The sequence below is a fragment of the Equus caballus genome, chromosome 14 (genome assembly GCF_041296265.1).
Source record: "Equus caballus isolate H_3958 breed thoroughbred chromosome 14, TB-T2T, whole genome shotgun sequence".
Taxonomy (NCBI): Eukaryota; Metazoa; Chordata; class Mammalia; order Perissodactyla; family Equidae; genus Equus; species Equus caballus.
The window spans coordinates 21,678,404-21,706,110 of NC_091697.1; the positions used below are offsets into that span (position 1 = coordinate 21,678,404).

The following is a 27,707-nucleotide window of genomic DNA, read 5'->3' on the forward strand; positions in this document are numbered from 1 at the left end:
TCCTGGGGCTGAGGGAGACCTGGTGCTGAGCTGACTGGATTTCACCCAAATTGTGGGGAGAGAACAGGGAAGAGTGGATTCCCGAGGGAAATCCTGGGGGCTGTTTTCCCCAGTGGGTAGCTCTCCCTGCACTCTCTTAGGGAGGCAGTATGGGGCAGCAGAGAGGACTGGATGACAGGGGGCCGGACTCTGATTCCGGTTCTGCTGCTGATTTGCTGTGTGACCTTGAGCAAGTTAATTATTAACTTCTCCGGGCCTGGCTGTGAAGTGAGGGGGTGAGATGGGATGTTTTCTAAGGGGCCTTCCAGCGTCAACAACCTTACCACTCGGGCCTTTCCCATCTGTTTAGTTCATCTGTTTTCTTGTGCCTCTAGATCCTAGTAGTAAAAATCCTTAGAAAGCCCAGTGGGTTCTGTAGAGAAGCTGCAGAGAAGAGAGCTGTGCAGGCCTAGAGAGGCTTCGTTTCCCACACGAAGTGCTGGGTTTCCGGGAGAATTTGAGGCCTGAGCAAATGACCAGGGACTATCAAGACTGAGGGCATGTCTGCCTCACTCTGGGCTTGGTGTTGGGCTCAGGGTGTGGCCCGGGTGGGGGTCATTGTGTGAGCTGGGTCACTGAATGGCTGAAGTGAAGACTCTGTCTGGATCTGGGCTGGGGACCAGAAACTGACAGCAGTAGACAGACGGTGCAGGTGCTGGTGTGTGGGTGACCCAGGAGGCAAACAAAAGTGACTTTGGCCACATGTGACTTCTCAAACACTTGTTCTTATCTATCATATTATATATTTTACTTATCCTTTTGTTCCTGGTCCGTGTCCTTTGCTGGAACGTCAACTCCATGAGGGCAACCTCTTTGTTCTCTGTGATGTCTCCAGCTCCTAAGCAGTGCCTGGCACCTGTACGCGCTCAGGAGACCTTGCTGAGGGCTGAGTAATGCAGTGCTGCACGCAGCCAGGGGAGGCCAACGCTCTGTGCATTAGACTAGCAGTTCCCCGACTTTGCTCCCATTGGAACCACCCGGAGAGCCTGTAAGAACCCCGATGCCCAGGGTGCACCCCTTACCAACTGAATCAGAATGTCGAGGGGCCTGGCCAGGCAGTGGTATCTTTTAAGCATCCCCAGGTTGTTCCACTTGCTGCAGAGTTTGAGAGCCACTCACTGCATTAGAGCACGTGAGGCGCACGGGCCGCCTCGAAAGGACCCACCCAGCAGCCCACACATGAGCAGGAGGAGGGAGGGGGCCCTAAGACAGCGGCAGTGAGGCTTGGGCTCTGGTGGTAGGATGGAGACTTTTTGTCCTCGATCTCTATCACATCCTCTGGACACCTGCCACGGAGGTGATTACTTTGCTTTCACAAAATGGATTTTGGCTGCGAGTCAAGAAGAGCTCTTGCTTCCCAGCTAAACGACGGCAAATCAATTTGAGGTCTCGGCTGGAGCTGCTGATTAGGGCTGGCAGCCAGGGAGCCTCTGGCTGTTGGAGCCATAGCAAGGCTCGGCCAGGCCTTGGAGGAGGTGGCAGGCAGGAGCCGGGTCTGGCCTTGGGGCCCAAGAACCCAGCCTTCTCTTATGGGGCAGAGGAAGCCTAAAGGCGACTGCTGGCCAGGTTTGGGAGTGCGATCTCCATTTATTTAGAGCTGTAATATTAATAGTATTAGTCGTCATTTATTTCTAACTTGCTATGTGCTGGGCCCTTTAATGCACTGGTTGCAATAAGTAGGCAGTGCAGGTATTATTATCCTTTTGTACGGAGGCCCTGAGGGGAAAATAATATGCTCCAGGTCAAATGGCTTCAAGGTAACAAGGCAGGGTTGGAACCGGGTCTGGGGAAAAATCCAAATGTTTGCTCCTGATGCCCTGCTGTGCGTTGGTTTGCATGTCTGGACTCTGAGCTCCCATGACCATGTCACACCCAGGTCTGAAAAGCAGCACCTCACCCAGGGTTTGGGGTGGGGATGGCTTTTGGGAAGGGTTTGCTGAAGGCTGGAGGGAAAGAGGATGTGCATAGATGAGTGGAGGAGTGTTTGCTGAGTAGGGGCTGCAGGTGGGCTGAGGTAGGCATTGTGAGGTGGCAGCCTCCATGATGGCCTCCAACCCCCAATGATCTTCCCTCCTGGTGTTAATGCCCTGTGTAGTGTCCTCCCACATTTAATGAGACCTGGTCTGTTAACCAACAGAACACTGTGTGGAGGTGATGGCGTGTGGCTTCTGAGGCTAGCTCTTAAAAGATGTTGCAGCTTCCACCTTGCTCTCCTGGATTGCTCAGTCTGGGGCAGGCTTGCTGCCATATTGTGAGGACTCTCAAGAAGGCCTCCAGAGACGCCCTCCAGGAAGAGAGCCTCCTGCTAGCAGCTGGCACCAGCTTGCCAGCAATGTGACCAGGCCATCCTGGAGGTGGATCCTCCAGCCCCAGTCAAGGCTTCGGATGAGACTGCAGCCCCAGCTGACATCTTGATGGCAACTTCATGAGAAAGCCCAATCCAGAACTACCCAGTCAAGCCACTCCAGAATTTCTGACCCTCAGAAACTGTGAGAGAAAAGAAATGTTTATGGCTTTAAGCCGCTAAGTCTTGGGGTAATTTGTTATGCAGCAACAGATACCTAATAGGCATTGCTAAGTCTCTTTTGAGCTGAAGAGAGCTTCCTGGAAGAGACAGTTATTCCCTTCTGTCCCCCTTCTCTCTTGCAACCCTTGCCTCTCAGCTTGCCTTGTGTCACAGCGAAAAGACAGGAGACAGATTTGGTTTTAAATTCAGGCTTCCCAATTTACTGTTTGGATGACTTGAGGATTTTTATTGAAACTAATCTTCTCCTTATCCTTTCCACATCTTCTCTCTCCTTTCCTCTACTCATCTGGTCTTCAATCTTGCCATAGTAATAGCAGCATTTCATAGTAATGGCAGTCATGTTTTAAGTACCTGCTATGTGCCAGGCACTGTGCTAGGGGATCTACAGACATTATTTTATTTAATAACCTCAACGACCTTGGTGGTGGTGCTGGGGTTAGACATTATTATATCAGTGCTTTTTAAAAAGATAAGGAAACCAAGATTCAGAGCAGCTGAGTCATCTGCCCAAGACCAGACAGAAAGAATCAGGATTCAAAGACAGGTTTGTCTGAAAACCAAAGCTTATGCTCATTCCCATTTTATGCCTCTAATTCTGAGCCTCGGTGTTCTCATGTGTAAAACGGGCATAATCCTGACTTCACAGATTCCTGTCAGGATGGACAGAGGTGGGGCCTTTCAAGCAACAGCCCTGTGGATGGCCTATTGTGGGGGCCTAGTAAGTGGAGGCCCCCTTGCCCTTCTTCCCTTTGCTCCCCAACTTATGGACTTTAGGGTGGGCCTCTTGACCCTCATGGAGGCAGGGTCGTGCCCAGTGCCTCTCATTCCGAGAGCAGCCAGGGGTTGATGTGGCTGAGAGCTGGAGACCACTGGGCCTGCCCCGGGATGGGGTGGGCACCCTGGACCTGGATCCAAGGAGAGGGTAACATCAGCTCTGGCCCCACCCAGCAAGTCTGTACCATGTTCCATCTCTGTGCCCGAGCACACATGGAGAGGAAAGGAGGCAGGAGTCTGCATTCACACTCAGGTCAGTGCCCACAGAGAGGCTGGTGTGTAGCGACGGCTCCTGCTGGAGGATCCTAGCTGAGAAAACACTGTCCTCGGGGGGGTATCAAATCATCTCTTAGATCAGGCAAGAAGCCCCAATTAATTAGAAGTGCTAAGTGAGTGGTCTGGAAGCAAGGTTTTGCAGTCAATTAAAGAGATGCTGGAGGAGGCTTCATTAACCCCCTGCCTCCTGGCAGCTTTTGCTGTAGGAGTCAGAAGGACCCGTCCGATGGCCAGGAGCGCCCCCGCACTGTGGGGAATCCAAGCAGAGTGTCGTCCACCAAAGACGGCGCAGAAGGGGCTCCTGGGCTGCATGGGAGGGTGGATTCGACTTCAAATCCTCTCCCCATTCCAAGCATCTTGATTTCCTGTGCTTTGATCCCTGTGGTGAAGTAAATGGTCAAGACACCGCTCCATTTGGGGGCTAGCCCACGCAAAGCACGGATTGTGCTTCTGTCCTTCTCCAGTGTGGAGAGAAGACAGCCCACTGGACTCTCTCCAGGCACCTCAGTCCCACTCATTATCTTCTGCCGAACCTGTCTCCCACCAGTGTTCCGGATCTGGGAGAACCGAGCCTGATGGGGACAAAGGCAGTGGCCCTCTCCCTCCTCCTCAGCTCCTGCCGGTTTGCCCCCCTGTATAGCTCTCCAATCCGCCTACTTCTCCCAGTCCCTTCACCACTGCCTGAAGTCAGGCCTCACCACCTCCAACCTTGACCTTGCACCAGCTCCTTCCTGGGCTCCCGGCTTCTAGCCTCTTACTCCCAGCTCATCTTCCTCATAGCCCTAACAATCTTCCTCAATCTGCACATCTGATCATGTTACACCTCTGCTCAAGAGCCTTCAGTGGCTCCCCATTGCCTGCAAGTAGAGCCTGAGCTCCATTGCCTGGCACCCTGGTTGATGTGCCCAACCTCTCGGCTTTTCACCAAGAACTCAGTCAGTTCCTGCAGACATCCCCAGCTTCTCCCTCCCCACTCCTGCCTCCCATGTTAGACTACTTTCGTCTCCTCCAGCCCTTCTGCCCGGAGTACCCTCCTTCTCCACAGCCTCACTCCTCCCTTTGCACACGGAGCTCCCTGACTCCAAGAGTCTGGGGACCTGCTGCCCCAGGGGTGCACTGGGCCAGGGCCATGGGCAGCTCTGGGAGAACAGGCAGGAAGGGCGATGTTAGGGCACAGAAGAGGGAGGGGTCAGCTTCTGCCTCTCTTCCCCGCACCATCCGTAGGCGCAGAGAGCTGAAGGGAAAGTGACTGTGGCCACTCTGTAGATGAAATGGAGACTGACTGCTTGGGCCCTGAGTCAGCACTGGGGTCCTGAGCAGCCACTCAGTGTGGGCTCGACTGTGTGGTGATGCTGGGAGGCAGGGGGCACCAGCCAGCCCCACCCTTACAGAGCCCTCAAGTTAGCGAGGGTCTGTGCAGAGATGTAACTCACAGTAGAATCTGCAGAGGGCCGCTCACCGAATGCTTGGCAGGCAGTCCTAAGAGGGTGCGTGCAGGACCCCGCTGCCTCCCCACAGCTGCAGAGGTCAGAGCAATGACTACTATCCCATTTCAGTTGGGAGCAAACACTCAGAGGGGTTAAGTGCCTTGTTCAAGACCGCTTGTTCACTCTGATAGGTGCTGGAACCCACCAGCAAACCCAGCGCTATCCTAGCGCTCAGCCGTGGTGCTCTTTGTCATATAAGCACAGCAACAAACTGCTGTGGGCAGGGGCTGGGGCCTGTGTTGGGGTGGGCTTCACACAGGAGCTGATGCTGAGCTGAACCCTGAGAAGTTAGAGGGGTGTACCAGGGAGGGGGAGGGCGACATTCGTTCCAGGCAGAGGGGACAGAATATGCATCACGAAACAGCATGGTATGTGTGGGGACCAGGGGCACTTGGAGCAGAGTTGGGTGTGGGTCTGACCTAGCAGGCTGGGGTCATGTCACATAAGGCCATTTGGACAGTTTTGATGTTATCCCATAGGTCATTGAAGGGTGCTGGCCGGGGAGTGAGGTGGTTAAGTTTGTGTTTTAGCTGAATCTTTTAGGAGAGGTGGGGTGATGGGGAATGGGTGGGGTGGGGAGAGCATGGAAGGGAAGAGGTGGAGGCTGGGAGACTAGTGTGTGGGGAGTGGGGACTACCTAGCCAAACAGAGGGAAGATGAGCCCCAGCTTAAGGCAGGGCAATGGTGTGGGGCAGCCAAGAGAGGATGGGTATTCTGGTCTGGTCCTGACTCCTTAGCAAGGCCTGGGAAGTGTCTGTGTCAGGACCAATGCTGAGTGGTGTCCTCTCTTTGTGTCCCCAGCCTGCTGCACCCTACCTGGCAGAGCAGGAACTCCACTGACGTTTGTGGGAATGACCAGTGACAGGCCTTTGCACATCCATGTCACTTGGCAGCATGTCAGGATGCCACACCCTGAGGAGCTTGGGGGGAAGGTGGCCAGAGATGGGGTGTGGGGTGTTGTGACCAGGCTGGACCACCAGCTCCTGGGGTGTACTATTGGCTTTGGAGGGTGGGAGGTAAGAGGGCCTCAGCCTCTGGAGCCAGCTCCCACTCTAGCCTTGACTGATTCCTGGGGTTGTTTCCACAGCGTCCTGGCCAGCAGTGAGGGTAAAACTGAAGGTTCTCTGGGGCCTCTTGAGCTCTATGGGTTGCGCCCCCCCACCGCCAGTTGGTGCCCCATGTAGCTGTGGTGGTGCTGACGGACAGAAGAGGACAGACAGACAGAGGGCTGCTGTACAAGGTGTTTTCTTTGTTGTCATGATTGGTTTGGTACATCTTAGCATCTGCGTCATACAAAGGGGGAGCGACAGCCATGGCTTTTGGTCAGGTTCAGGGGGCGTGAGGGAGTGTCCCTCCCCTCCCCCAGGCACTGACACATTGAAAGGAAGCAGAGCAACAAGGACACGGCACAGGTGTAGGAAAGGGATTCCCCCGCAGGAGCAGGATGGTCGTCCTCACCTGAGTCTCTCTAGGACCCCCACCCTACCCCGGGCCTGCCCGAGCACCTCCCATTCTGTCCCCAGCAAAGAGGGTGGGCAACAGGAGTGGGGACCAGGTGCAGGGAGGTACGTCCTCAGGCCTGGGAGACGTGCCCTTGTCTGAGCCAGTCGGACCCCCAGGTCCCCTGTCTAGTAAAGGCCTGTGGGACCCCAGAAAGATGGAGCAGTTGAGTGGTGGGGGTAGGCAACCCTGCCAGCTGGGTGCCGGGGGCTCTTGGGCTAAGGGTCTGCCCCATTTTACTCTAGCCACAAGCCTTCGGGGAGGCTGCCTTGCCCACCAGCTGCCCCACCTGAGGGGGCCTGGGCCGAAATACTTCTGTTCTGTCTCTTTCCCCTCTGCTCTCTTTCTTTCACACACACACACACACACACACACACACCTCTTGACTTCCTGCGTTTGGAGGAGACCCCACACAGCTTTGCCGGTAAGGACCTTCCAGGAGCTTCTAGACCTGGAGTGGAGAATGTCCACGTGTGGAAATCCTGGCCTGTTGCCAGTGCCCAGCGTGGGAGATCCAGAGAGGTCCTGTCCCTTTGCTCTGGCGGTGAACTCCAGGCACACAAGCACGGCAGTGGCCTTCCTGGCAAGCTCACACGCCCACACTGGGTGGTGCGCACTCCCTTGCCTGTTTTCACCCATGCACAATGACTGCTCCTTCCTCTCTCCCTAGCCGGGGGATGTCTCCCTATGTGTTGTGTGTGTGTATGTGCATGCTGACTTCTGGGCTCGCTCCCTCCCTGCCCCTGACTCCTAAGTGTGTCATGTGCATGTTGCCCCATTTGTGGGTGACACACTCACCCCCCTCCCACCCAGTGGATCACACTCCTCCCACCCCAGGTACGTCCTGTGAACATCCCTTCCCTGCTAGAGCATCCCACACATATTTTGTGCCCCCCTCAAATGTGCTGCACACGACATCCTCTCTGGGCCATACATTAGCTTCTCTCCACAGCCAGGTCTGTGTCAGGAATGACAGTCATCGTGTCCCCCTGGACCCAAGAATGATCACCTGGCAGTGGTTGGAGCCAGGTATGCTCCAGGCAGAAATTCCTCCCCTGTTCCCACCTCCAGGAAGACCGCCAGTCCTGCTGCTTGAGAGTAGGCTGGAAGAGTCTGGAGGAGTCTGGGACTTGCACCAGACTAAGCCAGTCAGTCTGGAGGGCACTCTCACATGGGAAAAGCCCTGAGCCTGCTCTGAGGGTGCAGAGGAACTGTGGAGACGACCACCAGGGATGCCCTCTGAGGGTCTGGGGTCCCTCAGGCCCACCTGGGATATCTTGTATGGCTAGGTTCCCCTGATCACCTGAAGCTCCCTGGGCCTTAGTCTCTGCTGCCCATCTGGCACTCTCTGTGCCCTGGCACCACCTTCGAGGTTTGTGGGCCCTTGTCAAGGGGGAGACCTTTCTGAACACTTGCAATTCACTCCTGTGTCCAGGTGGGGCTCACATACAGGGTCTGGGGAGGTCTGGGGTCCCTAAACTAGGCCCTGCCTGTCTCTGCCCCAGGGCTCTAGAGAATGACCATCCTGCCCAGGATAACAGACACAAAGAGACAAGCAGACAACAGGGGTGCAAGGTGGCTCCCCATCACAGACACAGGCACAGACACAGGCCCCCTGCGGGGCAGGACACAGGGGCACAGGGGAGGGGACGGGGCGGGGGAGAAGGGCAGGTCTAGGGAGCTGGCGCTGTTGAGGCCCTGCTCCCTGAGAAGGGATAGACCAGGGGACTTTTCTGGTTCCCTAAACATATGGATTGTTTTGTCTCGTCTTTGAAGTATTGCAGTCTAACTGATATGGCTTTAACTATTGGAAACGGACAGAGGAGACACACGTCTCTCTCTGAAATAAAAGCATAAATCCACTAAAATGGAAAACCTGCAGAATGCAAACTGGTGCCAATGGAGCAGGGGCTCTGGGGGCAGGCAAGTCGCCCCCTCCCTGGCCCCTGCTTTTGGGGTGGGCCCTGGCGGGGGCCCAGCATGGCTTCTTGGGGCACTGCCTGGGTCTGTCCCAGTAGATTTCTGAGGACCCAGGCAGGAACCCCTCAAGGGCAGGAGGACTCTAGGCCAAGGACAAGGTCTCCTGTTGGATGTGGCAACCTGTGACCAATGGTCTTGGGGCCCAGAGGGGGCATCTTACTCAAGTTCTTTCTCCCCAAGCACATGTCCTTCCACACAACTGCCTTTTCAGACCCACACGCATGCACACGACAGTCTCAGCACATCTCACAACTCTCTCAAATACACACATCTACAACATCTAACACATACCCATCACTCCTGACACACATGCTGTTTTGCAAACACATGTAGATACAAGCTAAAATACACATGAGATGCCTAGCACACATGTATGACACAGTCTCGACTCATACACACCACCTTGAACAAGCCCACATACACAAGGCTACCTAGCGTACACAGTCTCTAACACAGGGATATGATGACCAACACACATACACCATCTCAAGACATACACACACTCTAAACATACACATATATGTACAATCTCTGGACACACAATTGCTGATGCAGTCTATGCACTACAGACTTGTGCATGCATGGACACACACTTTCCTCTCTCATGTGCTCCATGGCCCCCCAGTTCTCACACAACTGACTGAGCAGGAGGCCTTGAGAATTTTTGGGGTGGGGGACAAATGCTAGTCTCACACATCCCAGAGGAGAGTTTGTTCTTGGCCAAGGAGATGAATGGACAGATGCCTCTGCTGAGTGGGAACTGGCTTCTCCCCAAAGGCTTGGGGTTTTGGGCAGGTAGGGTCCTCCTGGGGACCACGGGGCTCTGGAAACACATGGATAGGACAGGGTAGGAAAGAGGGGTGGATAGGAATGGGGGCAGCTTGGCTGCACCAATGGGAGGATCCCACGGCATGGGCCATTGCTGCCCAATGGCTCCGAGTGTTTTCTGGGGGGCCTGGGCAGCCCCTTGGCTGGGCAAGCTGGGCCCAGCCTGGCAGTGGGGTCCCAGGACCTAAGTGGAGTTGGGGGGAACAAGGGGCTGCCCTACCCTGGGGCCCCTCCACAGATGAGTTAAAGTCCAAAGAGGATCCATTTGGAGGGACTGGCTTGGCAGGGGCTATGCCTCGTCAGCTGGGGGAGGGGTGCTCCTGGACTGGGTGTCTTCAGGGGGACGGAAGAATAAGAGCCCCAGCCTTCTGCCCAGACCCAGGCCTGGCCAGAATACAGTGGGGCCTCTCAGGCCGGGGCCCTCACAGTGCAGGCTTGCCCTGACTCCCTTCCTCAGAGCCAGGCCATTCAACGCCCCTGCCCTGACCTGAGGGTCAGAGGCCCAAGGTCAGCATGCTGGGCAGGGCTGGAATGTGTCATTACTTTGGCTGGCTGGGGACAGTGGTCCTCCTGGCAGTGGGGCGCATGAAGGAATGTAGGGGGGTTACCGCACTAGCATAGACCTTAGGCTTCTGGAGGGGGCCCCCTGTGCCTCCCGCTTTGGGTTCCACGCCCCCTTCTGGGGAAAAGCTGTCTTCACTTTTTCTAGCGACTTGGGAGTGAGGTGGGGGCTGGATACCCTGGGATGAAGGGGGTATGAGGGAGTGCTCAGGGGGGGAGCCCCTGGCCCGGGAAGGAGGGCGGAGGCCAACTGAGGTTTTCCCCTTCAGAACTGAGACTTAACTGAATAAAAAGAAAAGAAAGAACCAAAAAAAAAAAAAAATTAGTAACAAGTAGAGTGGGTCGGGGCAGGAGGGCCAGTTACTTCTTGAACATGTCCTGCAGCGGCCCGGGCAGGTACTTGAGCACCGTGTCCAGGATGCTCTCCTCCTCCTCCTCCTCCTCGTCCCCGCAGCCCGCAGGGATGGCCTTCTTGGGCCGAGTCAGGCTCCCCTCGCAGGGCTGCTCCAGGGCGGCCTTCTCCTCAGCCTCCTTCTCCTCCTTCTTCTTCAGCCCATACTGAGGAGGGGAGGGCAGAGAGGAGCATGAGCGGGGACAGACAGCTGGGTTTCAAGCTCATGCAGACTTGGCTGGGGCAGCTCATGGGAACTCTGGAGCATCAGTCCTCTCATCATAAAATGGGGACAGGAACCCCTTCCTTGTAGGACTGCCCCGTCCTCAGGAGGCGCTCAGTCAGAGAGACAGCACATAGCGTTTCCTTTAAAATTGACGCCTGCTCATAATAACTTCTCTGCACTTTTGAAATCCCCTGAGATCTGAAAGCTGAAAGTTCTCCCATATGTTTGGGGCCAAATTTCGGTGACAAAACACGACACGAACCGATGGAAGGCTACTTATAGCCGTGATTTATGGCAGTGCTGGGACCAGACACGCACTGAACTGTGTGGCACAGCGCGGCAGCCCCAGACTCACCGGGAGTGACGCGTAACTGTAACGGGTGCTCAGGGCACTATGGTACTTTCCAAAAGTCCCCAAATTCTGGACTCTAAACATATTTGGTCTCTAGGGTTTCGGGTATGTGATCGTGGACCCGGAGCCGCAAACATGAGGGAGCACTTCCTATGTGCATCATCTTATTTAATCCCACAACCATTCTTGAGCGAGGTGTTCCTGCGACACCCATTTTTCTGATGAGAAGAGTGAGGCTCGGAGAGAGCTAGGTATAATGTGAGGGCTGGGATTCAGAGCAGCCCGAGGCCCGGGCTGGGGGGACCCGTTCTACCCCGGTGCTCCCCACTCTCTGGCGAGGGCAGGCGGTGCTGACCTTGTCTCGGATCTGCTGCCGGACCTTCTCCCGCTCGGCCTCCATGCGCGCGTGCTTGGCCTTGCGCTCTTCCTCCTGCTGCCGCAGCGCCTCCTGCCGTTCCTCCTCCTTCTTCTGCGCATCCGGGTCCTTCTCCTCCTCTCCTCCCAGCATCTTCCCCATGTCCTTGGTGGCCCCTGCGCCGGATGGGTTGGGAAGGGAGAGGGCGGGGTCACGGTGGGCCAGGGCTGGGGATAGAGGGGACTGGTGCCCTCGGGCCTCCTTCCACCTGGGTTGGAACCCCACTTGCGGGTGAGGGGTGCGGGGCGCGGGGCGCGGGTCTCACCTCCGAGGGCCTGCTTCATGACGAAGTCCATGCCTACGACTCCGGTTAGTGTCCCCTAGCCTGCAACCAAATTTGCATGCAGCGCTCCCGGCAGGCCTGCCTCAGGGAGATGTGGCAACCTGCAAAAGAGGAGTTGGGGGTCAGGTGGGAGAGGCCTCTGCGCAGTCAGGGCTGTGGAGTTACACAGACGGCAGCCGCACCGTGCTTCAGGCACGGGCACCCTCAGTCTGGGGCCAAGACCCAGGAAACGAGACAGCAGGGGGCTGTTTCCTGAGCAGCCGCTATGTCCAGGCACGTACGTGCTGCCAAACGGCGTCTGAGTTTAAAACCTTCGGCTTGACCGTACTGCTTTAACTGGATTGAAGCCAGCAGCGTTAGAAAGAACCTGGAATTGGAGTCAGGCTGAGCTGGGTTCTAATGCCACCCTCGCTGCTTGTTTGCCATGTGACCTTCAGCCCGTTAGTGAGCCTCCCCCGAGCCCCAGTTTCCTCCTCTCTAAGGTAGAAATGGCACTGCCTCCGTTCCCAGGGCTGCTGTGCAGACTGGAGAGAATCCAGCCTGGGCCGCTGGTCGAGCCCCTGGAGAGGACCAGCCTGTGCTCAGGGCCCACGCACATCGGCGCGGGGGGTGGGGAAATGAGAACAGCCAGCGTGCAGGAGCACATCCAGACTCCGAAATTAGACAAAGGGAGAAATCAGTTATTTTTATTGCAGCGTACTGTAAGTTTTGTGTTTTATAGCTTAATATTGATTTTTATTTTGAATTACACATGGGGGAGGGGTTGGAGACGTGATAATGTTCTTGGGGCTTAGGGCCTTTAAAGTCCCAAGCTCGCGCCTTAGAAGCACTCAGCTTATGTTAGTTCTCCTTCCCTCTCCCTAAATCACTGACTTTCCGTTTTTATTGTATTTTTATTATTTTTTTGCCTCTGAAGATTTTCTTCAAATAAAATCTTAATGGAAATCTCAATATGCAAAATGCATAACCGTGGCACTATTCCAGTGTTGGGGGGAGGAGGGCAGAGAGCCCGGAGCCTCCCTCCCCCCAGCTTCCTTCTTCCCCTCTTCCCCATCCCTGAGAATTTGAACCATGATGTCTGACTCTTAGAGATTTCCTTTTTATTTTAACCATTCAGTTTCACTGGTTCTCTCACAGGCAAAGCCACCACAAATCCCTTCTCAGCTGTGGATGGGGACAGCCATAAGCTATCCAAAGTGTGACGTGGCTTGATGGTCAACTGAGGCCAGGCCTACTCCCCAAGGCCTTTCATTCCACACAGTCCTGGGGTCTTTATGATTTGGGAGGAGGAAAAGGGGGTCCTGGGAAATGGGGGCACAGAAGGCAGGCCAGATATTGCAGCTAGGTTGAGTTCAAGGTCACTGGGTGTTTGTTGATGGATTTTTCCTCATTTCTTTCAAAATGAGAAAATACATTGGCAGACTGAGATCTTTTCATAAAATGGGTTCCAATAGTTTATTTGATTCTACTCATTTGATTCTATTGATTCTATTGATAAATATTTATTTATTCCGATATTTATTTGAGGACTTCTAAACCATCAGACCACCTGATAGGTTGTTTTGAGGAGGAAAAGTCATGATGGAAGAGAAAAGCATCTCCAGGGACTTTGACGTCAGACACCTGGCTTCGATACTCCCGTGGCTGTGGCTCCCTGGGAAAGCTTCAGTTTCTTCCCTGCAAATGGGGAGTAGTAAGCCGACCCTCGTGTTGATGTTTGAAGGAGAAGGGAAGAGACTGGTCAAGTGCCTGGTGTGTAGCAGTGCTCATTACTGTTAGCTGTTGCTGACTGCATTTTTATGAGGACACGCCAAAAGGGAACAGGATTTCCAGGAAATGCAAGAGAACCCACTCTGACCCAGAATTCTGAGTTTGAAGGCGGCTCAGCTCAGTCAATCAAGATGTTTTCATTTGATTCAGAACGTTGCAAAGAGACTGCATTTCTAAGAACAGGAAATGAACCATTTAATAATCAAATGATTTCAGGAACTATTGGGTTTCTCCTCTGTGTGTACACGCAGCTCAAGGAATTGCCAGGTGGTGGTGGAGGATGCAGGACTCTAATTTGAGATGTTTCAAATTGGTCCACGGGGCACCTGGCTTTTAGGTCCAGCCTCCTCCCTGACTTGCTGCTCTGACAAGTCTCTGCTGGGCCAGATGATCTTCTGGGCCCTTTCTGCAGCACTTGTGTTAGAGCAGTTCTGCAGCTCTTGAACTGCTAGCCGCCCCACTGTATCCTCAAATGCCTCTCCTCTCCTGGTTCTGTGACTAGTTTTTCACTTCCCCATCTCCTATTGTTCTCTCTCCTCTCCTGCTGCTTCCTCTCCCCTCCTCTTCCTCTCTCTCCCTCCCCCCCTCCCCCCCACCACCCGCTTTGCTTTGCTGGCTCCTTTTCTTCTCTTGTCTCTTCAATAAATGTGTTCCCCAGGACACTGACCTCAGCCCCTGCCTCTCTTTCCACACCAACCTTTCCTTGGGGGAACGCATCCTTTCTAAGGGCTTTAGTGGCCGCTGACACTGATGACACCTAGATGTCTTATCTGGGCTCCTGGCTCCTATATTCATTCATCCAGTAAGTAGTAGTTGAGCACCTACTATGTGTCAGGCACTGTGTTAGGCTAGTAACACGCTGGGGATATACTAGTAAGCAAGACAGACAAAGTCCTCCCCTCATGCAGATTACATTCCTGGGTGTATGTAGTGTGAGTGTGTGTAAGGAAATAGGCAATAAATAAGTCAAGAAGTACACTTGCCTTCCCCTTGCACACCTCCCCCTGAACGTCCCATGGGCACCACTCAAACTCAGCATGATATCTCTCTATCACCAAACCACCTCCTTCTCCAGACTTCCCTGCTTCCATGCATTCATTCAGCACACGCTGATTACCACCACCGCCCCCGTAGGCAGAGTACATCTACTCAAGGGCTGAGTCTTCTCAGTGCTCACACCCTTACATCCCTCTTGCTCCAGGTGCCTCCTACTCGGGGCCCTCTGGGATTCTTTGGCCGAGCTTCCTGGGCCCACCCCAAAGTCCTGCTGCTGACTCCCAACATGGGCCCCTCAGCTCTTAAGCAATTTGTTCATCCTGTCAAGACTGCCCTAACCAGTTTCTCAAGGCCGGACCTACTCCAGTCCCATCCCTTTCAGCAGGTGAGTTCCCTCCCACTTCATGTGGTGCAGTGGAAGGCTCATGAGCTAGGGGGTCAGGCACGTCTGACTCGGATCCTGAATCTGCTACTTTTTAGCTGTGTGATAGTAATTCACTTAACCTCTCTGTGTCTTGGTCTTCTTTACAAAGTGAGGATTAGAATACTACTTTGAAGGGTTAGAAGTAATCTGTGGAATGTGTTTGGCACATGATAGGGGCTCAATAAATGGTGGCTATTGTCGTTATCAAAAGGATTAATGCCAGCTAGTGTGAGCTCCTGGGACCTCCCCTCCTAGCTCCCAAGGAAGAGGTCTCCTTTCTTCCTGTTGAAGCCAATCCTCTGCTTGTGCTCCAGATTTTCTCTCCTCATGCCTCCTCCTTGACCCATCATCACTTCCTCTTCCTCACGTCTTCAATTTCTTCTCCATAGGTCTCTTTTATCCCCTTCCTTCTCCAACTCCTGCTCTGGACCCCACCTTTCCCTTAATCTCTGCCCTCCAACTTCATGATGGAGGGGTTTCCACTTGGTGCCTCCACTCCTTCGCCTCCCAGTCAAGCCCTCCAGCCCTGTGAGATCAGAGATCTGCTGCCTCTGCACTGCCACTGAAACTGCCCTAGTCAGAGCTGCCAGAGGCTCCTGAACGCCAGACCAAGGAGCGTTTCGCAGCCTCCTCGTCCTCCATCCCTCTGTGGCATTGGATGCTGATGATGACCCCTACCCCCACCCCTTCCACCATCCAACCCCCATCCCAGGCCTTCCTGCTTTTTTCAGCCTGCTTCTTGAACCTCTTGACTTCCATTACATAGCACTCTGTGGGCTTCATCCTACTTTTCAGACACATCCTCTCTCTCTCCTTGGCTGACTCCTTTCCAAAATGTAGGTGTCCCCCAAGCAATCTTTCCCTCTCCTGCCCCTTCTGCTGCCCCTCCCTCTCCCATTGTCTCCCTTGGGAACCTCGCCTACCGCTATTGGTTTAGTGCCCTTCTTTAGCCATAGACAGCTCTCTCTGTCTCCCCAAACCTGCACATTTAACTCTGAAGGATACTGTCACATGGATAATCTCAAACTAAATCTGTCCAAAGATCAATTTCATCCTTGCCTCCCCTACCCAACTGTCTTTTCCTCCAGCATGGCTTGTTCCAATTGCCTCAACCAGAAACTCCAGAGTCAGCGAATTCTTCATTCATTCATTCATTCACTCACTCACACTGCCAGTATTCTTTGAGCACCTGCTCTCTGTCGGTCCCAGCATTTGCTTTCACAGCAGTCAGTGAGCTGGGAGGCAGACACTGGACAAAAACCACACAAGGAATTGGTGAGTTACAATTCATCCGGGGTGCTGAGGGAGAAGTCTGGAGACTGTAGCTTCACAGTGCTTCCTGCATTCACACCTCACTCTCCTACAGCTGCTGATGCCTTCGTTCAGGGCCTCGAGGTTCTGGATTTGTGCATAACCTCTAACTCTGTCCCTCCTTTAGCTCTCATCCATCCTCCACGTGGCTGTCCGATTAATCTTCCTAAAGGGCAGAACTGCTCATGCAAACACGCCCTGCAATGGCTCCCCGTGGCCTTGTTAAACCAGCTAGAGCCCTTGTGCTGACCTTCAAGTTCTGCACAGTCTAGCACCTGCCTGCCTTGCCATTCATTTCCCATCCCTGGCCCGTGGCTCTGCTTCAGCTACACCTCAACACATATTCTTTCCAAAAACCCCTGGGTATTTGTTCATGCTATTTCAACAGCCTTGGAACTTCTTAACCTCATCTCTGCCAGTTGAAATCCTGGCTCCACTACTTACTAAGTGACCTTGAGCAAGTGACTTAATCATTTCTCACCTGTAAAATGGAGACAATAACGCTATGCCCAAGGTGTGTGTGAGCATTAAAGGAGAGAATGCATTAAGTGAGAGAACGCTCAGCCCAGTGTTTGACACATAGTAGGTGTTCAGTACCTATTAACTATTGTCATCATCATCATTGTTATCATTATCGGCAGCAGCAGCAGTATTAATTTTCCAAGATTTCTCTCAAACATCACTCCCTGCATGAAATTTCAGGGATCTCCTCCATGAGATGTGATGGTGCCCTCCTCTTCTGAGACCCATGGCACTTTCTAGAGCATCCTTGCCTGCCTCCAGCTCCTTTGCTCTGTCCAACTATGTGTCTTTCCTTTCTTGGTCACTCTGAGCTCCCTCCTGGGCAGGGCCTGTATCTGGTGCATTTCTCCTATCCCAGAGTCTACAATATTCTTGGTTCCTGGTAGATCCTCAGGACATATTTGCTGGATTGAATTTAATGTATGTCAGCGAGTATGTGAGAGTGTACGCATTCAAAGTGTGATCCTGCGTGCCTAACTGAACTTAGGCATCGTGTGAGTCTGCGTGAGCGTGTGTGCAGGCGTGTGTGTAGATATTTTGCCATATGGCTGTAGGAGTGCTGAGGGCCGGCAGGTTGCATGCAGTTGAGGATTTTGGCCAGACCGCCAGGAGGCGCTCCTCAGCGGGTCTGCGGGAAGACTTGGTCTATCCCTGCGCGGGAAGGGTGGTGGTGGTGGTGGTGGTGTTGGTGGGGATGCTGGGTTGGGGGCGGGGAGACGGAGAGTGGGCGGGGGAGGGATGCTGCAGCGGCACCAGGTTTCCTTGCCTTCGGCGTGCCAGGGACTCAGGGCGCGTCTTCAGCTTCTTCTCCCAGACTCTCTCCCAGCCCATCCCAGCCTGAAAGCAGCGGAGGCACCTCCTCAGGCTCGGCCGTCTGAGCCCCAGGTGATTTTCAGGACTGGGCCCCACCATCTGACAAGCAGACTGGGGCACCTGCAGTGTTTGTCCTTGTGGCTGTTTTCCTGTTTTTTATCGCTCAAGTCCGGGCTATATTCACTGCAACTCAATTTAACACTCATTTGCTTTTTGCAGGGGACCCTACGCTAATGGCGGTGGCAGAGACAGGGTATGTCCCTCTACCCCCACCCCACCCCCCAGCACGCCCCTGGAAGGGAGAAGAACTGGGGGAGGGGAAGGGACAGTGGAGGATGGGAAGAGGTAGGGAACCGGCTCCCGCAGAAGAGCGGAAGTGGCGGGGGCTTTGCCGTTTCCCTTGCTGAAGAGGGGACAGGAATTCTGACTCCCCTCTCCCGGTCCCCCGCGGAGACCAACACAGCCAGCAGCTCTGCCCCGGAGCTGTCGGTTGGCCACTGAGAGCTCCCCTCCCCCCAACCACAGAGCTCCAACCCCAAGACCCAGCCCTGTCTCAAACTTTGCCGGGGGAGGGGGCAGAGTGGGTAGGGCGAGGGTATAAAAGAGATCGTTCCTAATGACCCCAGGCAGCGGACGTGAGCTGCCCAAACCTCGGCTCCCTGTCCTCCGAGGACAAATACTCTCCCTGGCCCCCTACTCCCAATCGACGTTTAGGTTCTTCTCCTCCCCTCCACCTTCGGTCTGTCCGCCCCCCTCCCGCCATCCTCTGACTCACTCCTGGAGGCCGACTGTACCCCTCGGGGGCAGCTCCCTCCTCTGGGGCGAAGAGCGCCCTGGTGGCTCCGGGTTAACTACAGCCTGAGGTAGCTTAGATCGACGTCCCCCCACCCCCACCCCCGAGAGCTCGGAGTTGTTCTCTAGGTTCAGACTTGAGTCTCCCGCCGCCCTCGGGGCGGTCCTCGCTTCCCGGGAGCCGCGCTGTTTCGGGTTTCTGTCCGCGGGTCTCCGGCTGGGGCCCGCTCCTCCCTCGCGGGGAGCTGTCCTTTCAGCACCACGGCGAGCGCGCCCGGGAGGGTCCCCGCCGCTGCCGCGCTGCCTCCCATTCCCGCGCCCGGGGCAGTCTTGGGAAGCTGTCTCCCCGAAAGCGGTACTCCCCAGCTTCCCGGGCTGTCCTGTGGCCTCGAGGAGAGACCCAGGACCCTGTTGCCCACAACCCGGCTCCGTCCTCCCAGCCCGCGGCCAGCACCGACCTGGCGGTCCCCGCAACCGTCTGAGCCACTGCAGGGCTCCGGCCGACTCAGCGAGGCGGTTCCTTCTGCTATTCCAGCTCCCGCCGCCGCCTCGTGCAACTCCGCCGGGCGAGCTGGGGCCGTGGCTGCTGCCGCGGGCGGCTGCCGGAGGCGCCCTCCAATCACGCCCCTCAGCCAGGCCCTGACGTGCTACCGCTCCCCTTCCAGATGGGAAATTCAAATCTCTCTCTCTCTCTCTCTCTCTCTCTCTCTCTCTCGCTCTCGCTCTCGCTCTCGCTCTCTCTCTGTGTCTCTCTTTCCCCCCTCCCCCCCCTTCCCCTCTCCCCTTCTCTTCGTCTCTTCCTCCTCCCCCTCCCTCTCCTTTTCCTATTCTCCCTTCTTTCCCCTCCTCTTTTCTCTCTCCACTCCCCTTTTTCCTCCACCTTTCACTGTCCCCTTCCACCCTGACAACCCCTCCAGCCCCCACAACCGTCTGTCCTGGCCACAGCTCTTAGGACCATGAGCTTGCTGCTTCAATGCGCTGAGGGGCACTGGGGCTCAGGGGATGGAGGAAGGGTTCTTTAAAGCAGAAATGTAAGGTCACCTGCTCAGGAAAGCCCCCTATTTGATTCCTCCAGGCAGGACTGATCACATTCTCAGAGCTCCCACTGCCCCTAGACAAACCCATGTTTCAGGGGCGCCTGTTCCTCTGCTGCATGCCTCTTGCCTGTGAGCCCCTACAGAATGGGATCACCATCAGATCATCTTTGAGGCCCTCAGCATCGTGTCCTGCCACAGGAGCACTCAAGAAACACTGATGGAGCACTCGTGTGAGTAAGGCCTGGTAGTGGGTAAGGAGACCTCCATGTGGACCCGGAGGGAGAAGACTGCTGCAAAAGTGCCGTGGGGCTTAGATGAGTCACTTGACAATCCCTTCTAGATCTGATATTCTGTGACGAATAAGGAGTCCTTTAGCAAACTTTATTCTAGAAGGCCATTTCTTTCTCTCCTATGGCCAGGGAATAAAAAGGAACACTGAGAGGCAAGGCAACATCTACCCCCACCCCTGCCTTTCCTCCTCTTCTCATACTCATTTTTCACTTTATTACTCTCTCCTAATGAGCCTCTCCATTCTGCCTGCCACCTTTGGGCTCTAAAATACTTCCTTTAATCCAGCCTGATGTGTAGGAAAATGGCTTCGGAGAGAAGGGACCTTGTACCAGGCCTTTGAAAGATTTGCAGGAGCTTATGCATCAATCAGGGTTATGTCAGAGTGGAGATGACTTCTGCTTCTGTAGGGGGATGGCTTCCTTCCAAGAAGGGAGCAGCAAGAGCTGCAGAAGGACAGGATCTGGAAGAGGAAGGAGGCGTGATTTTGTTCCAGCCAGGGGAGACTATTCCTTTACATATGTTCACAGCAGAGGCCTCAAAGTGGGGGACCCCCAGCAGTCACGAGCCATTGGTGAACCCACCCTCCTCACCTAGAGAGTCACCTTCTGAGGCTCATCTCTGATCTTCCCGTACAGGCAGTGGGGCTTGGGATTGGGAAGGCCTTTCCTTTATGTCTGAGTTCTCTGTTTCATGCTGTCTTGGCCTGTCAGCATGCTCATTCTTTGTTTTTCTTCTCTTTCCTGAAGCAGACACTAATGGAGGCGGGCAGAAGGGAGGCTGTTTGATTAGAGGGACTTGGACTCGCCACTCATGCCTGAGGGGAGTTCTGGGCAGGAAAACCTGACGTCGTGCCATTTCAAAAATCACGGTCCTCCTCTCCCTCTCCTTCTCTCTCCTTTCTCCTTGTTTCTAGAACAGAAGCTCTGTGAATGGGGCCTGGCTGGCAGCACTCTCAGTACATTTGGGTTTTTTCCACAATGGGCCTTGCCTTTGACATGGACGTCGAAACCCAACTTGGCCTTCAGAAAAATACTGGGCTCAGTTCTGGGCACCAGAGTTTAAGAATTTAATAAGCTTGAGTATGTCTAGAAGAGAAAGGAGTGGTTTGGTGGTGGGCATCTGGAAATCAGGTCAAAAGAGGGAAGGTTGAAGGATTTGAGGATATTTCACCTGGAGGAGAGGATGCTGAAGGGGCATTAACCTTTGGAGGGCTGGCAAGTTTTCTCAACTTGTACTTCCAGCACTTAGCTTGGTGCCTGCAAAGTAGGTGCTAAGGAAATGCTTGTTGAGTGAGTAAATGTCCATTGCAAGGAAAGAGGAGTACTATTGTTTTACCAGTGCTGAAGACAGAATTAGGGCAATGGGGGAAAGGTAAAGGGAGGCAGACAGAAGCTCTAAGAGGAAGAACCTTCTACCAATTGGAGCTGTCCAGCCCTAGTATGGAGTGCCTCGTCTGAGGAGGTGAATTTTCCATCCCTGGAAGATGGCAGTTGGGTGATAGGTGACAGCTGAAGCCCCTTTTGAACCCAAGCTTCTATGAGTCTATAAAAAACTGCATGAGCTGACATGAATCGTGTCTAGCTGCAGAAAATCTTACTGGTGAATAAAAAGACAGCTCAGTCAAGTTTTGGTGGCTTCATCCTTTTGAATGATTAGGGGTAAATCATGACACTTAAGTCATTGATGCTTCCTGTTGAAGAAAGATGATGGGGAGATGAGTACTTGCTCCCTGTTCAGTGTTACCAGCCTGGACATGATTCCCAAATACTCTATTATCATTGCAAAGTCGCTAAATATTATACACATTTCTTAACGATTGTAATATTACTAAACGTAGCAACCATTGGGCCCCCATCGTGTCTTAGGCACTCACTTTGGTGCTTTGCATGAAGTACCTTCTCCCCTTTAGTTCACATAAACCCCTATTTTCATGATGAGAAAGGAAAGGCCCAGGGAGATACAGTGAAAGAACCACGATTCCAGCCCAGGGCTGCCTGACCCTGAGCTCTGGGGTCCTTCCACCACGCTGGGCTGCTTCTCTTCTGACACATCCCACGGCCTATGGAAATGTAACTTTTGCTCTGCAGATTTTTTTTATATTGACATTTATCATCTTCCCTGCTCTCCAGTTTCTCACTAAAAAAAAAGCCTACCATGAATTCACACCAGCTCGGGGTCCTCATGTCATGTGGGCTGTCAGCATTTCCTTCATCTCCTGCATCTCTAGCCCAGCTGCAAGTCCCCCTACCCCAGCTCGGGTCCTTGCAGAGCCTGCTCTGCAGACAGCTTCTACGAGTCACCTGGTAAAATATGGATGTGGCTCCGCTTAAGGTGTCTTACCCCCGTTGGTGCTGAATTTCCACTTTTATTTATGAGCCGGAGGCTGGGGCAGGGGGCCATATTTGAACAGATTTTTAAATGATATGTACATGCCTTGAATGTTCACTAGGAAGCCAATCGAGAGAGCTAATGTCGGTACTCTGTGTGAGGATCAGGGAACAGTGTGTGAGGAATGACAACTGTCACAGACCATAAATGTAGTGATCAGCGAGAATGGTGCTCGTACAAAGGTCAGCCCACTTCTTCCCTGCCTTGCCTCCATACAGAGGGCATGCTGCAAGCCACGTGGAAGCTGCTGCGGGGCTGACCTCAGGTGGGAGCTGAGGTGGCGGGTGCAGGGAGGCCCTGAGGGCTCCAGACGCCCGCTCCACATCCTACCATTCTAGCTTGAGCCTGGAGGGCAGAGCTGGTCTCAGTTTGAGGGAGCGGCCACGTGCCAGGGGCAGAAACAGAATCGTGGAGGTGGTGAACAGGTAAGGGGTCTAGGCCACCTTGCTCACCTGATGAATGCCTCTCCTCTTGTCACTGATAATGGCTAGGGTGCCATGACTGTCAAGGTATGAGGTCAGGGTCCCAGTCTGTCTCCTTCAACATGGAATGACAGTGTGAAGGCAAACCTGTTGGAGCGCAGTGGTGCGTTTGTGTGTGTGCCCACCAGTGCCGGACCATGCAGCATCCATGTGGAGGGACACAGGTGCTGGTAGGGCAGGTATGTGTCTGTCACCATGTGACTCTCAGTGTTTGCTGGTGTATCCCTCCTGATGTGAAGTGACTCTGATGTGAGTGTATTGTCAGGTGTAGAGCTAAGTGGTTGTTGTCACAGTGGAATGTCAATGGCAGTTTGTGACGGTTTGGGTGTAAGGCAAAGGTACCACGTACAGCTGTGCAGGTTGTGCAGTGTACAACCACAGAGGGCGCCATTTACATAGACTGTGTCAGACGCAAAGGCTCTGGGAATATGTTGCCATTTCTGTGTAACGGTGTATGTCTAATTGTTGCTGTCAATGAGAGGTGACATAGGTGATAGGGTGTTACCATCAATATGAAATGGTGCCACTATTGGTGGTAAGGGTGCAGGTGTAAGTGTGTCATGATGAACTGGCACATGTCTCACTGTCATTGTGTGAGGCAGAAAGGGTGTTTATGTGCAGCCAAGAGTGTGTCATCACCACTGTGCAGGCATACAGGCTAAATGTGTCACCAAGAGTGACTGATCCCTCCTTTTTCATTCTCCCCCCACCAGAGAGGCCCTTGGCAATCAATCTGCTGGCTCCTGCCCCACCTAGGAAGCTGCAGAAACCTTTCGCTTCTCCATTCTCCACTTTTGTTTCTCACAAAGAGCGTCCCAGGTTCCCCATCTGAACCTTACTCATTGATGGTGCATGAAGTGTGTGCGTGGGACCCTCCTGGGGAGCCCCTCTCGATCCCAGAGCCCCTCCCCAGCCCAACATCTGCCCACCAGCCTTTCAGAGGTCCTCTGCTGCCCTTCCTCCCATTCCCACCCTCCCAGATCCAGGCACTTATTAGCATGTCAAAGCAGTCCTCTTCCAGCCCACACATTGTACCCCAGGATATCCCCGCACAGTTAGCTCGCTCTCATCTTGAGCTTTCCTGAAACCTGGCATTTTCATGTCTGCCACACCAGTCTGCATCCCCCACCACCCGGCACAGGGAGGATGTTCTGTTGATAAATCGCTTCTCCCTTGCCTCTGGTTCCTTTTTGAGCTCTCTGCTGTGACTTCTGCCTCCCCTCCTATAACCTCAGCCCTTCCAACTCTTCAGGAGGTGGTTGGACCTCCCTGTCCATCAGGAATTCTTCTCTGATGACCCCAGATGCTCATGTCACCCCTGAGCCAGCTAACGCACCCCACCAAGCCTCCTCTTTTCTGAGTCCTAGCGCTGACCTGCTCAAGAGCAATTGGTGTGGCGTCAAAGTTTGATTTTTGCGCCCTCAGGAAGCTCCCCTTCCAGAATGTCCCTCCACCCTCATGATACTTCGTCCCTTTTCCCCTCCCCATGTGAAACCCATGCTCAGAAATATAGTCTTTACACGTTAGAAGCCTCTCCTTAGGCACATGGAGACAGAATGACAGAGTTCCAGAATGCTACACTCATAAGCAGAAGGCCATTTTAGAATCACGTTTAGAATCACATTTAGAATGACAGGCTCTCTACGACACTGTATGTCCAAGAGGGGCCCACGTCTGCTCAGAACCACTGGGGTGGGAGATGTTAAAAATTGCAGATTCTTGGGTCTCATCCCACACGCAGTGAACCGAAATCCCTGAGCCAGGAGCCCAGGAATGTAGCCCAGAAATGGCTTACCAAGCCCCAAGGTGCTTTTGTACCCCCACTGGTTGAAAACCCCTAGCCTTTAGGTCAATAGAATCTGCGAATCATGCGATCCTGGGCCCTCATCTTATAGAAAATCTGAATCATGGAATCAGAGGACATGTTAGGATTAACAGAAGCTGAGACTCAACTAATTGCACACATTCACTCACAACTTTAGAATCTTAAATTCCACGAACCTTCATGTCTAGACTTGTGGGTTTGTAAATGACCCTGGAGTGTGATTTTGTTCCTGTTCTAGGAGGAATTTTTCTTTTTCAGCCTCGCTGCTTCTTCTGGAAAGGAAGGCTTTTTCCCTGGTCCCTTGAAGGGCTGCCTCTATGGTGTCGCCTACATTTGTGAAGATAAATGTTCTTTCCATCTTGGCATTTAGGGAGCGAGCGAGGTGGAAATGACTTCTCTCCATTTAGGACCAGCACACCCGGCCCACAGAGCAGATCATGCTCTTCCATAAAATAAATCTGAGGGGACATTATTGCTGTTTTATTAAAGCAGGCGTCTCTGAGGAACGTGGACAACAGAGGTTAATAAGCTCATGGAGCTTCTGGTCAAGGAAATGAAAGAGAGAGAGCGCCCAGGGGCAGCACGATGCTATTTTGGAGATTGTGTGTGTGTGTGTGTGTGTGTGTGTGTGTGTGTTGGGGAGGAGTGGAGTGAAGGGAGATGAAACATGCATACAAAGCGATGAAAATGCAATGACCATGAAAAGCAATGGCCTTTCTGATCATCTAAGCCAGTGTCCTCAATTTACAGATGGGGAACAGAGTCTCGGAAAGGGGAAGGGACCTTCTCAACGCCACACAGCGAGATAGTGGCCTCGTCTCTCCTGGGCAAGGGCTTCCCAGTTACATGCGGCACACGGCTGTGCACTTCTTAACATGCCTCCCGAGGGCCAGGCCTTGGTCTAGGGATGTTACAGCTGTCGGCCCTTTAAGCTTCACCACAACCCTATGTGACGGGGAGTTTTTCACTCAACTAGTCACTTATCAAGCATGTATGGAGGGCCGAGGACACGCCACGCATTCTCCCATGCAAAGATATCTAGGAAGTTTTGGCGTTTCTTTTCCTCTCTACTCCACAGCGAGAGATGCAAATACTCCATAGAGAGATGACATGTGGACCAATTCATGCGCTCAAGATCCCTTCAGGTTGGAGCCTCTGGTTCGAAGCTCTCAGAAGGCGAGCGGGGGAGAGACGCCCGCAGTCCACGGTAAAACAACACGCTGAGTGCTGTCCTCTTGAAGAGGCAGCTCTGAGGAGCAGAGTCGATACACACAGCTTGCAAGCCAGATGGGATTGGAAGCCCAAAGCAGGGACGGGGCGGGGTGCCGGTGGGGCTCTGGCCACATAGAGATGTGGGTTATGTCTCAGCAGCCTCTGCTCCGTCCAGACAGTATGACTTCGGGACTCAGTTTCCTCCTCGATGAAACGGGGGAGCGACCCTGACCTCCCGTGGCGACCATGAGGCTCAGATAACGTGGCGTCTGGGACACAGCAGCACTGTCTCAGGAGGCACTGCTTCTCTTTCCCTCCAACACCCGAGCAAGGCGGGGTTTCTTATGGAGTTTGGGCCAGTGGGACCCTTAGACAGAACCTCCTTTTCTAGCTTCTCGGTCAAGGAACACTGCCTTGTGATTCCCCCAGCTTCCTCTAAGCTAGAATCAGAAATGAAAGAATGGAAAGCTTAGAGGAAAATGGAGATGTTTCTTCCACTTCTTCACTCCCCTTTTGGGCTTCCTCACTTCCTCTCCCACTCACAAGGGGCTGGGAGATTGTGTCCCCAGATGGGAGCCGCTCAAGGGAAGCCCAGAGGGGGCTGAGACCGCAGGCCAAGAGCAGGAGGAATTTTCCACCCACAAATCTGAACGTGGCTGCTCCGCACCGCCCAACCTCGGGTGTTTCTTTCTGGCAGAAGCACAAAATAAAACAAAACCACCCTTTATTTGGCAAACAAACAAGGGGTTGGAGAGGTCTGGGGAAGGTGGAGCCAGGGGAAGCTGAAAGGGCTGAAGAGGAAGGCATGTTCATTGACTGAGCCTCTCACTGCGGCGGCTGATTCATAGTCTTTATCTGATTTAATCCCCACACCAGCGCCTCCGTTACCTTACATGTCGTCACCTCCACTTTATATTCAGATAGGGATATTCAGACTCAGAGAGGTTAAATGCCTCGTTCAGGGCAACACAGCCAAGAAGCAGTGGCATCAGGAGCATTTGAACTTGGTGTGTCTCTATGGGTGGCCCCATTTCCAGAGGGGAATTAGGTGGGTTTCGGGAAGCTGAACCTGCGTCTGCAGCTTCAGGGCAACGGGTCCCAGAGTTTGGGTGACTCTGCTAGGGAACCTGCATGGGAACCTCGCCATAGGCTGGTCCTTAACGGGCTGAGTATTCCAGACCGGAAGATGATCAAAAGTGAGGGGGGCTGTAGGTCAGGGCCCCGGAACTCTGCCCCAAGGATTTAAATAAGAAACCCCGTCTGTGGCAGCTCTTCGCTCACTTCTGCTCTGTTTGGCTCAGCCTGGCTCTTAATACCAGCCACCTACCCGTTGCTCCTGCCTCTGCCCCTGCCTTCGGCTTGACTTCCTGACTGGCGTCCAGATCTGTGGGAGCATCTTAGCTTTCTGAGACACGGGTCTGACTGCATCATTCCCCTCCTGGAAACACTGTGGTCACAGCTTATTTTGCCACCCGGCACCCACTCCTCACTCGTGTGGCATCAGCTTTGGAGGAGCCAGCCTGTGGATATCCTTTGGACCCATGGGTGGATCACAAGACCTGGGCTAAGCCAATCAGCACGTGTGGTCCCCCTTCCCCACAGGTCAGTTAAGGGATAGGCACACCGCCAAAATCAGACCAACTGGGGCCAGAGAGACTCAATTCTGGGACTTCTGCTTGAGCTAAGGGAAGCAGAACTTCCTTTTAACTCCACTGTGGTGTGAATTGGGGTTCCCAGGAGCTACCACACGGAGCCTCAGAATGAGGACCAGCTCAGCGTCAGCAGAGCCAAGAAAAGAAGAGCAGGAAATCCTAGCCTCATGACATTGTTTACACCTTGATCAAGCTGTGCCTGCAGCTCTTCTAGGTCTTGTCATTTTTTTTTTTTTTTTAAAGATTTTTTTATTTTTTTCCTTTTTTTTCTCCCCAAAGCCCCCTGGTACATAGTTGTATATTCTTCGCTGTGGGTCCTTCTAGTTGTGGCATGTGGGATGCTGCCTCAGCGTGGTTTGATGAGCAGTGTCATGTCCGCGCCCAGGATTCGAACCAACGAAACACTGGGCCGCCTGCAGCGGAGCGCGCGAACTTAACCACTCGGCCACGGGGCCAGCCCCCGGTCTTGTCATTTTTATGAGCCAATAACTGCCCTTTCCATTTTGTTCTTGTTAAAGCCACTTTAAGTCATTTTTTCTTTTATTCCCAACCA

General features: G+C 53.6%; 1 protein-coding gene and 1 long non-coding RNA gene across 4 annotated transcripts in view; one reads left to right on the forward strand and one right to left on the reverse strand.

Moving 5' to 3' along the window:
- Positions 1–6,332: 6,332 nt before the first annotated feature.
- The window catches only part of CPLX2 (complexin 2), an 80,557-nt gene continuing 59,182 nt past the window's right edge, over positions 6,333–27,707 (reverse strand). For 2 of the 3 annotated variants that reach the window (XM_014730503.3, XM_070233877.1), the window contains 3 exons: positions 11,622–11,740; positions 11,297–11,472; positions 6,333–10,530 (listed from right to left, as the gene is read on the reverse strand). In XM_014730503.3, coding sequence (XP_014585989.1) covers positions 10,333–10,530; positions 11,297–11,472; positions 11,622–11,652 — 405 coding nt within the window. In that variant the 5' untranslated portion in view covers positions 11,653–11,740 and the 3' untranslated portion in view covers positions 6,333–10,332. Of the gene's footprint in view, positions 10,531–11,296; positions 11,473–11,621; positions 11,741–18,725; positions 19,091–27,707 lie in introns of those variants that run through there. The other variant, XM_014730505.3, reaches the window with a different exon arrangement.
- Positions 24,089–24,778, forward strand: LOC138917441 (uncharacterized). The gene is made up of 2 exons (XR_011425456.1): positions 24,089–24,157; positions 24,549–24,778. It is a non-coding gene; the product is annotated as an uncharacterized lncRNA (long non-coding RNA).